This window comes from Mus caroli, unplaced genomic scaffold (assembly GCF_978045245.1).
Source record: "Mus caroli unplaced genomic scaffold, Mus_caroli_1 scaffold_6, whole genome shotgun sequence".
Lineage (NCBI taxonomy): Eukaryota > Metazoa > Chordata > Mammalia > Rodentia > Muridae > Mus > Mus caroli.
Window position 1 is genome coordinate 70575001 of NW_028227261.1, and position 17705 is coordinate 70592705.

Sequence of the window (17705 nt, forward strand, 5' to 3'; positions counted from 1 at the left end):
AAAATTCCAAACCTAGATAAAGACAGGCATATAGAAGAATCGTACAGAAGTCAAACAGTCAGACCCAAATATAAACTCCACACAGCATACAATAGTTAAAACACAGAATTAAAAAAGGATATCAACTGCTCAAGAGAGGTCACGTCACTTAAAAGGACAGGGTACATCATAAAAATGCTAATATTAAATATAAGTGTTTTTACCACAAAGTTTTGGAAAGATATAGTCCAAGTTCTAAAAAACCACAATTACCAGCCATAACTGTTAGAATCCACAATTTTATTAAGGTTGAACGAAAACAACAACTTTCCATGATGAGAAAACAGCTACGCAGAAAACACTGGAAGGAGTACTTCAGACTGAAGAGACAAATAAACTCCCCAGGAACTAATAGGTCTAAGAAGACACCACAAAAATCAATAAAATGACTGGAATTAATGCACATATATCAACAATAAGTAGGAATAAACATGTCCTCAATCCCCTAATACAAAGACACAGACTAATAGATTGAATGGGAAATCAAGAGCCATAATTTTGCTGCCTGTGATAAACACTCCTCAACATCAGTGACAGACACTTAAGGGTAACAGGATGGGGAAAGGTATTCCAAGCAAGAATAACTAAGAATCAAGCAGGATATCTGACAAAAAAAATTCACCAAAACTTATCAAAAGAGATAAAGAAGAACACTTTATATCAAACAAATAAATAATCCACTAAAATGATATTACAATTCTAAATAGATACACACCAAACGTATGTGCATCCAATTTCATACAACAAATACTACTAAATGTAGAATTAACCCCAACACAGATATAACATGTGATTTCAACACATGTTACGCAGTTCCACTGAAGTTCCAGTGTATTCAAGACAGCAAGGCTCAACAAGTACCCAGTATTCTACTGGACCACAACTGAATAAATATACAATAAGAACACAAACTCATGCAGACTAAACAAAACAGGACTGAATGATGAATGGATCCCTGAAAAACACAAGAAATAAATAAAGCAAAATCCCTAGGCCTGAATGAAAACAAAAGCACAACACAAGGGCATCTGTGGAACACAGGGAGTGCAGTGCTGGCATCTGGGGAACACTGGGGAACACAGGGAATGCAGTGATGAGAGTAAAGTTCACAGTATGGTTAGACATTCCATCTATCGCTGTGGTAACTGCCATGACCAAAAGCAACTTGCAGAGGAAAGGATTTATATCATGACCAAAGTAACTTGGGAAAGAAAGGACTCATTTCATCTTACAGCTTATAGACCATCCTGAAGAGCAGTCACAAACTCCTAGAAGTAGAAATCCAAGGAGAGCTTAGAAAACATCGGCCTTTTCTCCACACATACTCAGACTCTTTCTTATACAACCGAGGATGGCCTGCCCAGGTACGAAGTGGGCTGGGCCCTCTTATATCTATCATTAATCAAGAACATGCCCTATGGACTTCTCTTCCCAGGTGACCCTAGCCTATACCATGTTGACAAACAAGTAAACAACAAAACCCTAACCAGCACAGAGGCCAAGTGCCTGCATTTAAAAAATTTGAGAGACTTCAAATGAAGAACTTAATGATATATCTTATAGTTTTGGAAAAAGAAGAAAAAGCCAAACTCCAAAGCAGTAAACAAATTGAAACTATCAAAATCAGGGGAACAATCAACTAAACATAATTGAAAATAACAATATAAAGAGACAATGAGACCAAAAGTTGTTTTTTTGGTAACTTAATCAAGCTTTAAAAATCCACAGTTCAATTAGCCAAAAAAAGGAGTAAAGATTCACATTACTACAATTACAAGGTTAAAGTGAGATACTGAAACAGGTATCAATGCAATTCAGAAAATCATATGAATAGACCATAAAACCCCTATTTCAATATACTGGAAAATCCAAAAGCAATGGATTTTTTTCTAGTTGCATATACATAGAGATTAAATCAAGATGAAATAATGTAAACAGATATATAACCAGTGACAAGACAAAAGCAGTCATTAAAAGGCTACCAACTAGAAAAGGCCCAGGACCAGAAGGATTTAATGAATAATTGCACCCTGACTTAAAGAATTAACTCCAACCCACTCAGATCATTGTATAAAATAGGGGAAAAAAGGATGCTTTAAAGCCCTTTTTATAGAGAGGCAGTATTATCTGATGTCAGTACACACATAAAGATACAACATAAAAAGAATTGTACAGAATCCTATTATAGTAAACACATATGCAAAAATTCACAACAAATGCCGGCAACCAAAAGGAAAGATTACATTTAAGAGATCACCCATCATCAATAATTTTGCTTCATTCCAGAAATAGAGTGAAAGTTCAACATACATAAACCAATGCTGAAAGGAGCATCCAAGGAATCCCAACCAGTCACAACAAAGAGCATCAAGTTTCTCTACTCTTAGACAATACAGTGTTTAAAGTCTTAGTTATAATAGTAAGACAAAAGAAAATATAAAAGGGATATAAATAATAAAATAATTCTAAGTATTACTGTTTGCATATGATATTGTTTTATACAAAGGAGACCCTAAAGACTGCACCAGAAATACATATAGCTGACAAACACTTTTAACAAATAGCAGGTTACACATTAACACTGAGAAATTAGTGGCTTTCCTAAATACCAATGATAAAAATACTCTAAAAAAGGACTTTACATCCTACTCAAGAGAAACTTGCATCTCAGTGTTCACTGATAGTCTATTCATATTCGCTAGGAAAAGGAACTGACCTAATGTACATCAACTGATGAATGAATACTATGTTAAATATATATGATAGAATGTGAAATTACAACATTTGCAGATAATAGATAGAATTAGAAAAAGGCATGCTGAGTGAAATCTCCCAGACTTACAAAACCAAATATCACATAGTTTTTCACTAATGTTGAATCCAGCTTTAAATCTGTTGTTTTGTGTGTTGAGCTTGGAATTCATATGGAAGGAGAAAAGTAGGAACTGACCACTGGGGGCAAATGCAATTAGTGAGGGGAGATTGTACAATATAATTAAAATGAAAGTAGAGAGGGAAATACCTGGGACAGAATGTCTCCATAATTGAGGGGCTGGGGATGCAGAAATGTGGGGGCAGGGGAGCTGTTAACTAAAATAAAGGGTATATGACAATGTTTTATGGGAACCTTGATCTTGCAAACCCACCCCCAAATTTAATTAGAGAGATAGAAGGATGCACGTGCCATTGAAGACAGGGAGGGGTTGAAGGCTGAGGGTTAAAGGTTTAAGTACTACTGATCCCAGGGGCATGGGGAGAAGGAGTAGCGCTGGAGTAAGCAACACTAAGGATATATTTTAAAACCTCATGGAAAACCAATGAATTGAAAATTAATTTTAAAAATCATTAAGAAAACGGAATTTGAACAGTTTCACTTCATGGGTTGACAGTGCTGTCCTCATAAGATATAGATTATTAAATGAAAGTCTCAATGCCATATAAGGATTTATTGGTCAGGAAGACCACAAAAAAAAAAAATCCATTGTTCATGGCTTCCCATCAAAATTAGATGGTAAGACCCTATCACTGAAGATACCATACCTTTTGGTTGCAGGACTTGGGAAACTTAATCTTGAACTGATCAGGAAACTCTACTAGCTGGATAGCAATCATAGTGTTGGAAATTGCTATGCAGGCTGCTAGGGGGAGTAAAGCCATCACCAGTCTTACCAAGCTTTGGCCCTGCATGCTACAATCCCAGTCTACCAGACAAGACATCAGCATAGCAGTTATGAATGGGGTGGATTTGTGATGTTTTTCATAGGAAGTATTTCAGGTCGGAAACAGTAAATCTGGTCAAATGCCTATGTCTGAGGAGGTGAAAGTCTCCAAGGGAAGCTAATGTTTGTCTAACTGCTCATATTGCTACACTGGTTTCCAAATACTTACTTGTACACCAATAGATTTGTGCTGTTCTCGAAGGGTATAAAAGGGGTGTGGTTTTGGTTTTGTTTAATATTACAGTAGGTAGCAATCAATACAAAGACTTGCAGCAGGTCAGAGTATGGGAATAAGTGACCTTGAGTGCTCAGGTGTAGAGGGTTACCCATGTCACCTGTCCCCCTCCCAAGCCTTAGGGAATATGGAAGTACAGTGGACAATGAGGCCATCAGAGTCAGGAGATGTCATGGAGATGTATGAAATGATGCTTTCTGGACAAGACAACAATATTGTGCATGAACTCAGAGCAGCTATGGTTACTTGCACAAGACTTGCATAAGATTGACCTAGTCAAAACTCCAGCATGAATGGGTGCCGAGCTCCACAGACATGGTCAGCTGACAGCTGCTAGGGAAAGTCAACACATTTTCCTTTGGAAACATGACTGGTGACAGGTAGTCCACATTAAATTATGCTATTAAATAAAATAAAATAAAAAACCACTAAGTGTGATGTCATCTTGAAGATTATCTAAAAGACATACCATGAAGGCTATGACATAAATACTATTAATATCAGTATTGATTTAGAAGTAACTTGGCTTTAAGATACACAAAGTTTGTTCATGTCTGGCATGGTCCAGTTAGTCTGCAGGTCCCTTCTCAGGCACGACCAAGATATGGCTAAGAAGCTGTGGGAAACCTGAAGGCAGGAGCTTACATCTGGGAGGAAGGTCAGGCAAGAGAAGACTCTGAGGGCCAAAGGAGGAACACGGATGAAAGGCTCCAAGAGGCTGTATGCTCAAGTTCTGCTTGCAGATATTTTTAGTACTTAGCAAAACAATATATAAACATCAATGGATATTTTAAAGAAATGTTCACTCTGGAAGTGAACCCACAGTCTTGTGTCTCTGTCTAAATGCATGCGCTTCCTAGGTGTCTGTTGCGGTGCTGCTCATAGCATTCATACAACATAAAGGAATCTGTAGAAAAATCAAATGACCTGTTCAAATTCCCTAGTCAATGCAATATCAGGAAAAAGCTTCACTAATAGGAATCAAGTATAATATAACACCCATTATGGCAAACATTTATGAGATGTACTCTTAGACACCCTTTCTACTTTATTAAATTAGAGTCTCAACTACCCATGACCTTATTAATTTGCTCTTCAATAACCATATCATTCACCACAATAACCACTAATTTGCTCTTGGATATCTATATGGCATTCATTCCAATCCTCTTTAAATCTACAAGTGCTCAAGTCCCTAATTTAAAAAAATCAAAATATTTGCATATAACCTTTGCTTGTTTTCCTATATGTTTTAAGTCATACATATTATGCCTGATGTAATAAGTACTGCATAAAGCATGATTACATTGTTTTGTTTAGGGAATAATTATATGCAAATAATAATCTATATTTGTTCAGGACAGGTACAAATTTATTTAAGAATATTAAAGATAGTGATTGTCCAGCCTATAGTTACTAAGAATTAGCTGTGAGAGATGAGCGATGGCTCAGTGTCTCAGTTTCCTCTTCTCTCTGTGTATGTAGTAAAATACCCCCACAGAAGCAACTCAAGTCAAACAGGGTCATTTTAGCTCAGGTTCAAGGGAAGTCAGGGCATAGAAGCCTGAAGCAGTTGGCCACACAGCAATCTGGAAGCACAAAATGATGAGAATTTTTGCCCAGCTTACATCAGCCTTTTTGTGCAGTAAGTAATAGAGAATTCACAACAAAGGAACCCTGAATGGCTGAGAAGCACTTAATGAAATATTCAAAGTCCTTAGTGATCAGGGAAATGCAAATTAAAGTAACCCTGAGATTCCATCTTACACCAATCAGAATGGTTAAGATCAAAAACTCAGGTGACAGCACATGTTGGAGAGGATGTGGAAAAAGAGGAACACTACTCCATTATTGGTGGGATTGCAAACTGGTACAATCACTCTAGAAGTCAATTTGGAGGTTCCTCAGAAAATTCGGAACAGATCTACTTGAAAACACAGCTATACCACTCTTGGACATATACCCAAAAGATGCCCCACCATTCCACAGGGTCACATGTTCCACTATGTTCATAGCAGCCTTATTTGTGATAGCCAGAAGCTGGAAATAACCCAGATGTCCCACAACAGAAGAAAGGATACAGAATATTTGGTTCATTTCCACAATGGAATACTACTCAGCTATTAAAAATGAGAGCATCCTGAGTTTTGCAGGCAAGTGAATGGAACTAGAAAATATCATCTTGAGTGAGATAACTCAGACCCAAAATAAATACATGCATGGTATAATCACTAATAAATGAATATTAGCCCAAAAAAGCACAAAATACCCAGAATACAATCCAAAAAACTCAAGAATGTTAACAAGTTGAAGGGCCCAAGTGAAGAGACCTCAATCCCACTTGGGAGGGGGAACAAAGCAATCACAGGGGTAGTGGAGGGAGGGACCTGGGTGGGAAAGGGGACAAGGAAGGGAAGAGGGGAACATGATCAGTGGGAGGAACAGGACAGAAGCCCTGAGGGCCAGCAGAAAGAATGGAAATAGGCAACCTCAGGAGATAAAGAGGTGGGGAGATCCTCTAGAATATATCAGAGACCTGGGAGGGGAGAGACTCTCAGGACTCAAAGGGAGGGACCTTAGATGAAATGCCCAACAGTGAGGAGAAGGAACTTGTAGAAAGATAAAGCATCAAGTGAGGGATGGGGTTCCCATTGCACAGTCAAAAACTGTGACCCAGAATTGTTCCTATCTAAAAGAACTTCAGGGACAAAAATGGATTGCAGCCTGAGGAAAAGGTAGTCCAGAGACAGGCCCAAAGTGGGATCCAGCTCAAGGAGAGGCCCCAAGGTCTGACATTATTACTGATGCTATGATGTGCTTACAAACAGGGGCCTATCATGACTGCCCTCCAAAAGGCCCAATAAGCAGCTGAAAGAGTCAGATGCAGATATTTGCACCCAAGCAATGGACAGAAGCTGCTGACCCCTGTGGTTGAATTGGGGAAAAGCTGGAAGAAGCTGAGGAAGAGGGCAACCCCTTAGGAAGACCAACAGTCTCAACTAACCTTGACTCCTGAGATCTCTCAATCACTGAGTCACCAACCAGGCAGCATACACAAGCTGATATGAGGGCCCCAACACACATACAACAGAGGACTGCCTGCTCTGGCCTCAGTGAGAGAAGATGCACCTAACCCTAAGAGGCTCTATGGAATGGAGAGGTTTGGTTGGATAGGGGTTGGTGGGGTAGGAACTTCTTCTTGGAGAAGGGGGAGAAGGTATGGGATGTGGCACAGTCAGAGGTGGACTTGGAGGAGGAAAAAGTCTGGACTGGAAAGAAGAAGGAGGAGGAGGAGGAGGAGGAGGAGAAAGAAGAAAGAAGAAAGAAGAAAGAGGGAGAGGGAGGAGGAGGAGGAGAAGGAGGAGGAGGAGGAGGAGGAGGAGGAGAAGAAGAAGAAGAAGAAGAAAGAAAGAAAGAAAGAAAGAAAGAAAGAAAGAAAGAAAGAAAGAAAGAAAGAAAAGAAAAGAAAAGAAAAGAAAAGAAAAGAAAAGAAAAGAAAAGAAAAGAAAAGAAAAGAAAAGAAAAGAAAAGAAGAAGAAGAAGAACCAAAGCCCAAGGAATAATGCCACCCCCTTTAATATACATCTCCCCATCTCAATTAACCTACTCAATATATTCTTCATGGGTGTGCCCAGAGGCTAAACAATCCTTCATAGGTGTGCCCTAGAGGCCTCTCAAGAAGGCAATGAACACTAACCCAGAAAACGATAAAATGCTGGCCACAGAAGCATGCAAATCTGACCTCTGATCCCTAAAACCCAGAGAAAAAAACAGGCACCATGCCATGTATCTGTAACTATACTACTGGGACAGCAGAGACAGGCAGACCACAGAGCCTGGACCAGACCATCCTGATGGGCACACATTCACTGACTCTCTGCCTCTAAAAGCAAGGTGGAGAGTGGCAGAGGACAGCTAATGTCAACCTCATGTTTCCACACATATAAACATAAGTACATAAGTGCATCACACACAAATACAAACACATAAGACATCTACATTTAATATCTTCTGTAGTTCTACATGCATTTCCTTTTTAATATGCACCATCTACAACATTTATGTTCACAAATAAAGCATAAAATATTAACAGCTAATGTTTTAGGAAATCTCTCACCTTTCCTGAGTGGTTTGAATCACTGTCGTGTGGTGATAAAGAGGGTGCTGTTCCTTGTGATTCCTGAAGTTTTTCTTTTAATTTTACATTTTCTTGTTCTTTTTGAAACAGTTGGTCTTGAAGATTAACAACACTTTGTCGGAGCATAGCTTCATTTGATTTTGTAGTTTCAAAACACATATGTAATTCATTATAAAGCTGTTGAAAATGAGCAAAAATTATATAATCAATAAGGCAAGCCTGTGCATATATAGTTACATATATATGTATATAATATATATGTATTATATTTATTATATATATATATATATATATATATATATATATATGAGCAGGACATATACCTGCTCTTAAGTTATATTAACACTCAACAACTAGACACAATGTACAAGTGACATAGTTAGATATCAACATAAAACTGTATCTGACATTCAAAATGTACAATGTGTTATTGGCAGGATAACTCATGAGAAGAGAGGTTGAGCAGGTGCCTTCATCCCTGCATTCTGGTATCTTTGGCATGGGAAGGTACTCTGCAAGGTACTAAAAAAAGAAGCCTGGACACCAACTCAGCTATGAAACCCTCAACATACAACCTGTCCTGCCTAACACTGCCTGGATGGCCAGCGACCAGAAACTGGATATCCCAGAGACTTAGGGTAGAAAACTCAATAGACTTCAAGGATCAATGATGGGGATCCTAATGATATTCTGCTATACTTATAGATCAGTGCCTTTTTCCAGTTGTCATTAGAGAGGCTTCCTCCAGCAGCAGATAGAAGCAGATGCAGAGACTCACAGCCAGACACTATGCAGAGAAAGAGGCTCAGTTGAAGGTCTCCATTGTATCACTCTCCTTGCAGCTCAGGGAACCCATGGAAGCAGGGGAGGAATGATTATAGGAGTCAACGGGGATGGAGGACATCAAGAATCAAATAAGTAGGGCTCACAGGGGCTCATAGAGACTGAAACAGCAAGCATGGGCCCTGCATGGCTCTGTACCAGGTCCTCTGCTATGCATATGTTAGGCTGATAGCTTGGTGTTTAGAGACCTAACAATGGGAGCAGGTGGGTCTCTGACATCTTTGCCTACTCTTGGGGTCTTTTTGTCTCCTATTGGGTTGTCTAGTAAAACCTGTATATCTTGTTTCCTATTTAGCTGTCATGCCTTGGAGGGCTGCTTTCTCTGAAGGGAAATGCAGGAGAAATAGTCCTTTGTAATAAGGGAGGTGGCAGGAGTGGAGAGAAAGGAAGCTGTGGTCAGGTATATATAAGAGAAGAACCTATTTTCAAGAGTAAGTAAATAAAGAGTAGAGGATGCTGGGAGAGCTCCCTATTCACATTTAATTCCAGCAAACAGGAGGACACAGTTTAAGTCTATCTTTATGATAGACTTTCAGTGCTAAAGCATCAGGGCAATAGTGTGTTTATTTCCATAGAAGAACTTGCAAGAAGTTTAAATATTCCAGCTCCATGAAAGAGTGCTTACCTTACTCTCTGTGCACAAATAAATACCCAAACATTTGAGTAAATTAGTTAATATTATAAATTAATTAATCTATATTGGTTGTGGCATTCTGAGTTAAGAGTTTCCTCTGCTAGCAATCAAAATTTCTTGCTGCTCCTTTTAGAAGAGCTTTTGTTACTGTTGTTGTTTACTTGCTTGTTGTTGTTGTTGTTACAACATGTTTCTTTATTTCTGTTAATATCCAAAAACCTGCTTGGGATTAAATACCATTGCATGATTCTGGCATAAAAAGAAATACATGGTCAACCGTTGTTTGCTTTCTGGAATAAGACAGCAGTATAGCAGTTTTCTCTGTGCTGCATCATGAATGATGTAAAAAGAACCAGAGTAAAAAGAGAACATTCTTCAAGGAGAAAAGGAAGAACAGCAGAAACTACGATGACAGTTGCAGGATAAACAGAGAGAGAAAGGTGGAAGCCATCTGGGGTGAAGGGATGAGGGAACATAGGCATGGACAGTGGGCAAAGAGAACAGAAGGGGAGATTTTGAAAGGGCTGAACCCAGATGATGGATACAAAGCTATAACCACAGGATAGGCCTGGTGGTCCTGATAGCAGGGCTAACAGGCTCTTACCAGTTACTCTTCCCAAAGGTTTCAAATCCAGTGTAGAGATAAGTTGTGGCAGAGTTAAGCTAACACTGGAGATGAAACACATTGTGTCCATCCTTTAACTTAGAGTTACAGCCATGTTATATTGTGAGAGAGACCTATTGCGTAAGACTGAACTTTCCTAGAAACCTGGAAATACAAACCAGTCACCAGTGACAGAGTCAGTGTCTCTGTGGGGGATGGCCAAAGGGGCAGTGCCACAGAGAGGAGCACAGAGGAACTGAAAATTTGAACACCAAGAAAACAACCCGATAAAAAAAATGAGGTATAGAACTAAAAAGAGAGGTTTCAAGTTAAGGAACAAAATGCTGAAAAACAAAGTGATGGTCAACATTTCCTTGCAGATTACAGCTACTTTGAGAGTTCTTACCCTAGTCAGAATGGCTAGGATTAACCAAACAAATGACAGCAGATGCTGGCAAGGAGTCAGGAAAGGGGAAGCACTTAGCTCATTTCTGAAAGGAGTACAAACCTATACAGCCCCATGGTATAAGTGAGGTAGTTCCTCGGGAAGTGGGGACGAGATCTATCTCAGAATCCATCTATGCCACTCGTGATTGAGCATGTACCGAAAGGTTTCTGCATCCTATTATAGATATGCTTGTTCATCCAAGGCCGCTGCTGTTCTCTGTTTAGAATAATTAGAAGCTGAAAGCAGCCTCAATCTCCATCAACTGACAAATGAATATTGAAAATGTGGTATATTCATACAATGGAATATTATTCAGTTCTTAAGAAAAATATAAAAATTTCAGGTAAATAATGGAGCTACAAACAGTCATCCTGAGAGAGTTAACACCGACTCAGAGTGAAGGGCACAGCATGATTTCTGTTATATGGGAATGATAAATGTTAACCTTAGGCATATGTGCTTCATTTTGAATATTCACAGAGGTTAGGTAGCTCAGAAGGGACTGAGGGACATAGTAGAAGTGATTTTCCCAAAGAAATGGAAACAGAATATAGTGTTACAAAGAGACAAAGAGGAGATTATAATAGGAGGAATAAATGAAGAGTAGGAGGGTGAAGAAAGTAATGGGGAGGGATAACAAATAATGAAGGCCTCTTGAAAATCCATATGAAAACTACTTTATCTTTCTAAAATATATAAAAGGAATGGAATGAGTTTTCCATATAATGAGGAGAGAATGTCCTAACTTTGCACTCTATGTACCAAATAAAATATTCAGGCTCAGAATGAGTTCTATATTGTTGAATAATTTGCCAATGGGGTTCCATAGCTGCCTCCCCCTCAACACACACACCACCAACTATCACATACCATTGCCCATGCTGTCATTTACCCTCCACAGCCTGGCAATAAGGCCTTAGTGCTGAAGAGAGGCTTCACCCCGACTGACTAGTGTTCATAGTGCTGCAAGGTACAGTGAACACTATCTAAGGCGAAATCATCAATCTCACCCAGCTACAAACACTGTGAGCCACCATAGCAACCTACCTACAGGATGCACGGGAGCAACAGCAGCACTAAGGGCACAGCAGCAACCAACCACTCCTCTTAATTTCTTAGATTTAAAGCCCAGTCCATGAGATATAACCAACACCTGACACTGTTAATGAGGCCAAGAACCTGAGACTAGATATGTCAAGTGCTGGAGGAAAAAGCTATTCTTCTTCTACTAAGTGAGCATAATGATAAAAGAATGACTAATGCCATATTGTTGTCCCCATCGATGAGTGGAACACTCAGCCCTGATCAGAGAAGCTTCTTCTTGCAGTAGATAATGATTAACACAGAGACCCACAAGTACACAGTGTGCTTACAATAAGAGATCTTATGTCTGTTTCACATCCCTCTCTGAATGTTTAAAGAGGAGAAAGACTGTCAGATTCAGAGGGAGGGGATGGCTCTAAGGAAACAGCACCCTACAGATACGGGTGAACGGTCATGCATGTACAAGGACCACACAAATTCAATTCAGAGGAAAATTCCTGCAAGGATAAGGGGAAGTGACACAAAGTCCCACTCCTAACCAATAAGCTGCTGATAACTGATACCTGCTGGGAAACTGAAAATCAGTTTTCTCCACTGAAGTGACAAGCACCCTCCAAGGCAGGCCTCATGGTCAGGAGTAGGTGACCAACACAAAATGAACTCCATGCCTTTTTAAAATGTGCTTTTTTATTTATCGTTTTGTTTTTGTCTTGTTTCATTTTCTTGGTTCTTTTTTTTTTTTTTTTTTGAGGAAGGAGAAAATAGAACACTTGGTTGAGTAGGGAGGTGGAATGGATCTGGGGGAACTTGGGGGCGTGAAGAGAAAATATGATCAAAATACATTGTATGAAAAAAGTTAACAATACAAATTTATAACTAAGAAAGGCATGAGTTCACATTGTGATTGTAGTGGTCCCATTCTTTGTGACAAGGAACATGCCCATTGCCTGTGAAGGCTGAGAGCTGTGAATCTGTAGCTCTACCCTGCTCAGCCTCTGAAGCTATACGTCTGACATGTGTGGGCTGCTTCCAAGCACGTTTTGGAACTCTGAGCACGTCTGACAAGTGTGGGTTGCTTCCAAGCAGGTTTTGGAACTCTGAGCCCTGGTCTGACAGAGCACTGGATTGTCCCAGCTTCCTCCCTCACCTGAGGAAGTTTGCTGAAGAGGGTCTGAGAGTGCTGAAAGCAGCAGGAAGAATGCTTGCTTCCCTTGGTCCTCCACATCCAATGCACAACTCAGTCTCTGTTCCCTGACACATTGGAGGATAGCACTGATCCTAGACATCTGCGATCACTAGGAATACAAATTTACAGGCCTCTAGAGTAACTAAGAACCTGCTGGGCCCAGAAAAACCTCCTGGGACGAGCACTGACTCCCTACAAGCATACAGAAGCCTCTCAACAAATACAGCTTGGAAGCCGACGTCATACTTGCACCCATCAGCCTAGCCCACCTGCACTCAGCATCAGCTACTGCTCTGGGTAAAGAACACCCACAAGCTCCACCTACCACCTGCTGCCCCCAGAACTGGGGATAAAAAAACAAAAAACCATCTTTAGCCTCCTCCAACCTCATCCAGTCTCAGCTATTATAGAGGAACATAACTCTCATGATGTTATTTATATAAACAACTTAGCACACTGAACAAATTATATAAAGATCTCAATACAGGCGCTTCTTTACATTAATAGCAGAATGAGCGATGCTGAGTCTGTTGGCGTAGCTAAAGAGACACGTGAGCCTTGCTGCAGGATCCTGAGTCAACTAGAGTGCAGCAACTACTAACAAGAAACTCAGAAAGAAAGAGGGAAATCATTGAAAAGGAATGCCTGTGAAGACCACATCAGTGTCGCCTTAGTGTCTGAGCACATTCACCAATAAGACGATGTGGATTTCATATGTACCTTAGGTCACACATCAGGATCACACTTGATCCAATTATTTCTTATAAAACGAGTACTATTGTACCTAGATGTTTCATAGAAGAAATAAAAGTTCTCATTACAAGTTGCTTTTATATCTGTATTTTCAACTTTTTAAATCTTACCATAGAAAGCTCACAAGAACTTAAATATTAACAAGTTAAAAACCATGTAAAAATGATAGAAAAGTTCTCAAAGCTTGAGTCTGTTTTCCTAAGTTCATCCATAGAACTTCACATTTCACAGTGACACAGCAGCGTACTTTTTGGTATGATATGCTCTCGGCCGTGTGGACATCTTCCTGGTTCCTCAGGACTTTCTGCGTGTCCATGTTGAGAGCCTGGAGCTGCTGGATCAGGTCTGCTTGCTGGGCTGTGTGGGCACTGTTCTGCTTGTACACATTCTGCAGCTCCTGCAGTTCTTTCCTGTGCAAAGCAAGCAATAAAGAGAGAAGCATGAATACAGAGCACCGCAGTTAAATAACTGGGCTCATCTCAGAGGATAGATTGCCTTCCTATTCTCATCTGCTATTTTTTATTGCAGGCAAACTTATTAATAAGTGAGATAATATATAAAGTACTTAATATTTATCACATACACCTAGAAAATATCGACAGAACTACTGTGGTTTTCAAAGGCAAATACTTATCAATTTTCTTTTATAGCTTGATTGAAATAAAAATTCTGGATATATTGTCATAGAACCACCTTCTTATTGAAATAAAGTTAAAATTTCAGTTCCATGAACTCATAAGCAGTGGTTCTCACTATAGTCATCAGATACTTTTAAATATAGGGTAAGTTAGGCTTTCATTTTCCGTTAAGTATAGTGAAAAAATAAAATACATCAAAAGGTCTAATAAAGTTTTCAAACCACCATCTGACTCTGGAGATGATCTATAAGACAGTGAGGCACCACAGTCAGAAGGAAGAAAAACAACACAAGGGAATCTGTCCTTGCAACACCCAGGTGAACACTGGTAAAGTGGGAAGACAAATGACCCAGTGGAAGAGCTAAGATGCTCAGGACCCAGGAGAGCACCACCTCTGGGGGCCAGACTTCCAGATCCCCATGGCAGGAAATCTTGTGTAACATGAACCATAAAAAAACTAAAAATTGTTTGGATATTCTATTTTGACAGAAAGAGTAATTATAGAGACATTATTTCAGGTTCCACCATCTAGTTGGTTAAAACACCTATTTTATATACATATATATAAACAAAAATACATTTTATTTTATATATTATGTAGAGTGCATTTAAAGTGGCAATTTTCTTATACATAGCTTAAAAAATATGAAAGGATTTAAGATAAAAATATGTAAATAGTTATTTGAGACTGATGAAAATTAATACAGAGAAAATAAGCTTTGCTTTTTAGACATTTAAGGCAAGAATCTTCTCAATTGTATTTATAAACCCTGCACCCGCACAGACAAATACATGTGCAAAATCTATCTTCTCCTGTCTTCAGTAGTCATAGAATACTGAAGAGTGGGAATGTATAAAAACAACATTCAAACCTTGAGGATGAGAGAATAAGGAACTTCACAGTGCCTCTAAGGAATATGATAAAGGCATTTAAACAGAAGAAATGGATTTAGGCTGGGCTGTTTTCTCTTACTAAAACAGAAATTTTAACAAAGGAGATAGCAGTAGTATGTCCGCTGTGGACAGTGACAGCCCGGTGGCCAAGAGACCTATGTCAATAAATGCTGCATGTAGAAAGCGTGTCAGGAAGTTAAACTATAACAGGCAGAAAATAAGAACAAAAATTATTTATCTTCCACTATTCAGATACATTGCCTATCTCTTAATAAGAGCAAGAATTCATATACACAAAATTATTATTTTTAAATTCAAAATATATGTATCATCAGTGATACCTAACACAACCAGACGATATAGAGAAGGGAGATGCTCACATTACTGAGACTTTTGAGAATTAAAATGTCTGTGTGACGACGAGTGTGCTTTGTCCTACCTCTTACAGTACTTTACAGCCATGCTGTTAGTAAGCATGGTCTCTCTCTCTCTCTCTCTCTCTCTCTCTCTCTCTCTCTCTCTCTCTCTCTCTCTCTCTCTCTCCCTTCCTCCCTTCCTCCCTTCCTCCCTTCCTCTCCCTCCCTCCTTCCCCTCTTGTCTCTCTCTGACTAAATGAAAATCAAAACTTAAAAAATAAGGAAAATACATCTGGGCCACTGGGAAGGCTTGAATTTGACCTGACTTTATAAGAAAACAAAGAAAAGAAAATGAACAGGAATTATGAAAAGTATGTGGGTCTGTGTGCAAGTCTGCTGTGAACTGTTCCTCACAAACTCACAGGCTCCCTAGCTGTGGCTGGTTCCTAGCTGTTGGCACTATCTACTGAGGTTGCTGACTTTCTAGACTTGGAGCCTGGATGCAAGCACAGATCAATGTGGGCATGGGGTTGACAGGTTGTACTCCAGTATCAGATCCAGACTGGAATTCCCTCTGCTTCCTAGTCAACAATAGACATGTGAGCAGGTCACCTCACACTGCAGCACATGGACAGGAAGTACTTATTCATAGATGCCACACACCTTCCCCTCTGGGGACCTGGGGGGATGGGGGGTAGGGAGAGCTGTCCTTCCCTAAGGTGCCTTTGTCAGCATCCTAATCTCTTTAAGAAGAGGTAAGAGAAGTGAGTCCAGTGTTTTAAATTAAGGAAAATGCACTGTTCATATTCAGAAGAAAAGTTCAGAAAACAATATGCAAGCACTGTTCTTGTTTAAACAGAGTCCTGATCTCTCAGTGCTGGGGAGCCCACTCCCCCAACTAACAAGTGCTGCCTTAGTCACACTATTCCAGATTTTTCACTGAATAAATATATGTGCCTATGGGAGACATACTGTTATCATTTGGAAGTATTAACAATATCCATGTACATAAGTGTGCATGCTGAATGACTACTGATAGTCTAATAAAATTCAAAACTGAATATACTTGCCTGACCAATGTAATATCCATGTCTTTTTGGAGAAGTTCAGTCTGTTTGTTGTTCAGCTGTTGTGACACAGCATGATATTTAGTCTGTGCTGACTCAATTTCTCTCTTTGCTTCAATCAAATTTTCTTCAAGGACCTAAAGTTAGAGCAGTTGTATTAACCATAATAAACATGAAGTATAAACAAAAGTATATGATATTTATTTTATAAGATGCAGGGGGAATGTACAAGATTCATCTCTGCATCCTGCTAGACTTAACTACAAAGAAGAGATTAATACAAAATGCAAGGATGTAGAAATGGTAAATCTAAAAGGTCTATAACAGGAAAAACAATATCACAAAAAAAAAAAAAAAAAAAAAACACAGGTAAAGAGCTTTGATCTCTAGCCTGGAAACCAGGTAAATTTTTTAAGTACTTAGGTAGCATTCAGACAAAGTTGCCAATCTCAAGATTCCACTTGACCCATGCTGCGTGTGAGAGGGTTCAAGAAACTGGATAAAGGAAAAATTGCAAACTGGAGGCCTTAGAATCTCAAAAGTGTATAAAAGAGACAAACGAACATTAGAGTGAAATAGGTAACAGAAAAACATTGCTATGAAAAACCCTTAGAAAATCTGAAGTTCAAGGGAAACTAGAGGCTGGGGATGCTGGCCGGTATTACACAACATGCTTGCCTAGTATGTTTGAGGCCCTAGGCTTGATCTACCAAAACTATTATTGAAATAGTATTAAACTACCCTTAATATCTTATCTTTATAATAAGAAATTAGTGCTTCTCTCCACCATCATTAGAGAAGCTTCTATGTGCATTAGACAGAGATTAACACAGATACTCACAACTGGTCAACTCGCAGTGAGTAAAAACTATAGATTGTTAAACTCTAAGTCCATGTTATACCCCATTCCCAAAGGCTCTGGGATCACTGAAGAATAGGAAGCAACAGGAGCCACAAGTGGTGGGTGCCTGCAATGAAACGTTATTTGCTGAATAGCAAAGGGGCCACTGTTCATAAGCTGTAACAGGCATAAGGGCTGCACAAGATCAGAGCAGTCAAACTCTCAGCATGGGTAGAGAAGGACTTCCTGAAGTCTACCTCTAGTTA

General features: G+C 39.3%; 1 protein-coding gene across 3 annotated transcripts in view; it reads right to left on the reverse strand.

Annotated features, from left to right (window-relative positions):
* Positions 1-17705, reverse strand: part of Cntln (centlein) — a 243179-nt gene that overhangs the window by 143158 nt on the left and 82316 nt on the right. For all 3 annotated transcript variants that reach the window (XM_085839197.1, XM_085839196.1, XM_085839198.1), the window contains 3 exons: positions 16602-16735; positions 13891-14053; positions 8111-8308 (listed from right to left, as the gene is read on the reverse strand). In XM_085839197.1, the coding sequence (XP_085695323.1) occupies positions 8111-8308; positions 13891-14053; positions 16602-16735 (495 nt within the window). The remainder of the gene's footprint in view (positions 1-8110; positions 8309-13890; positions 14054-16601; positions 16736-17705) is intronic.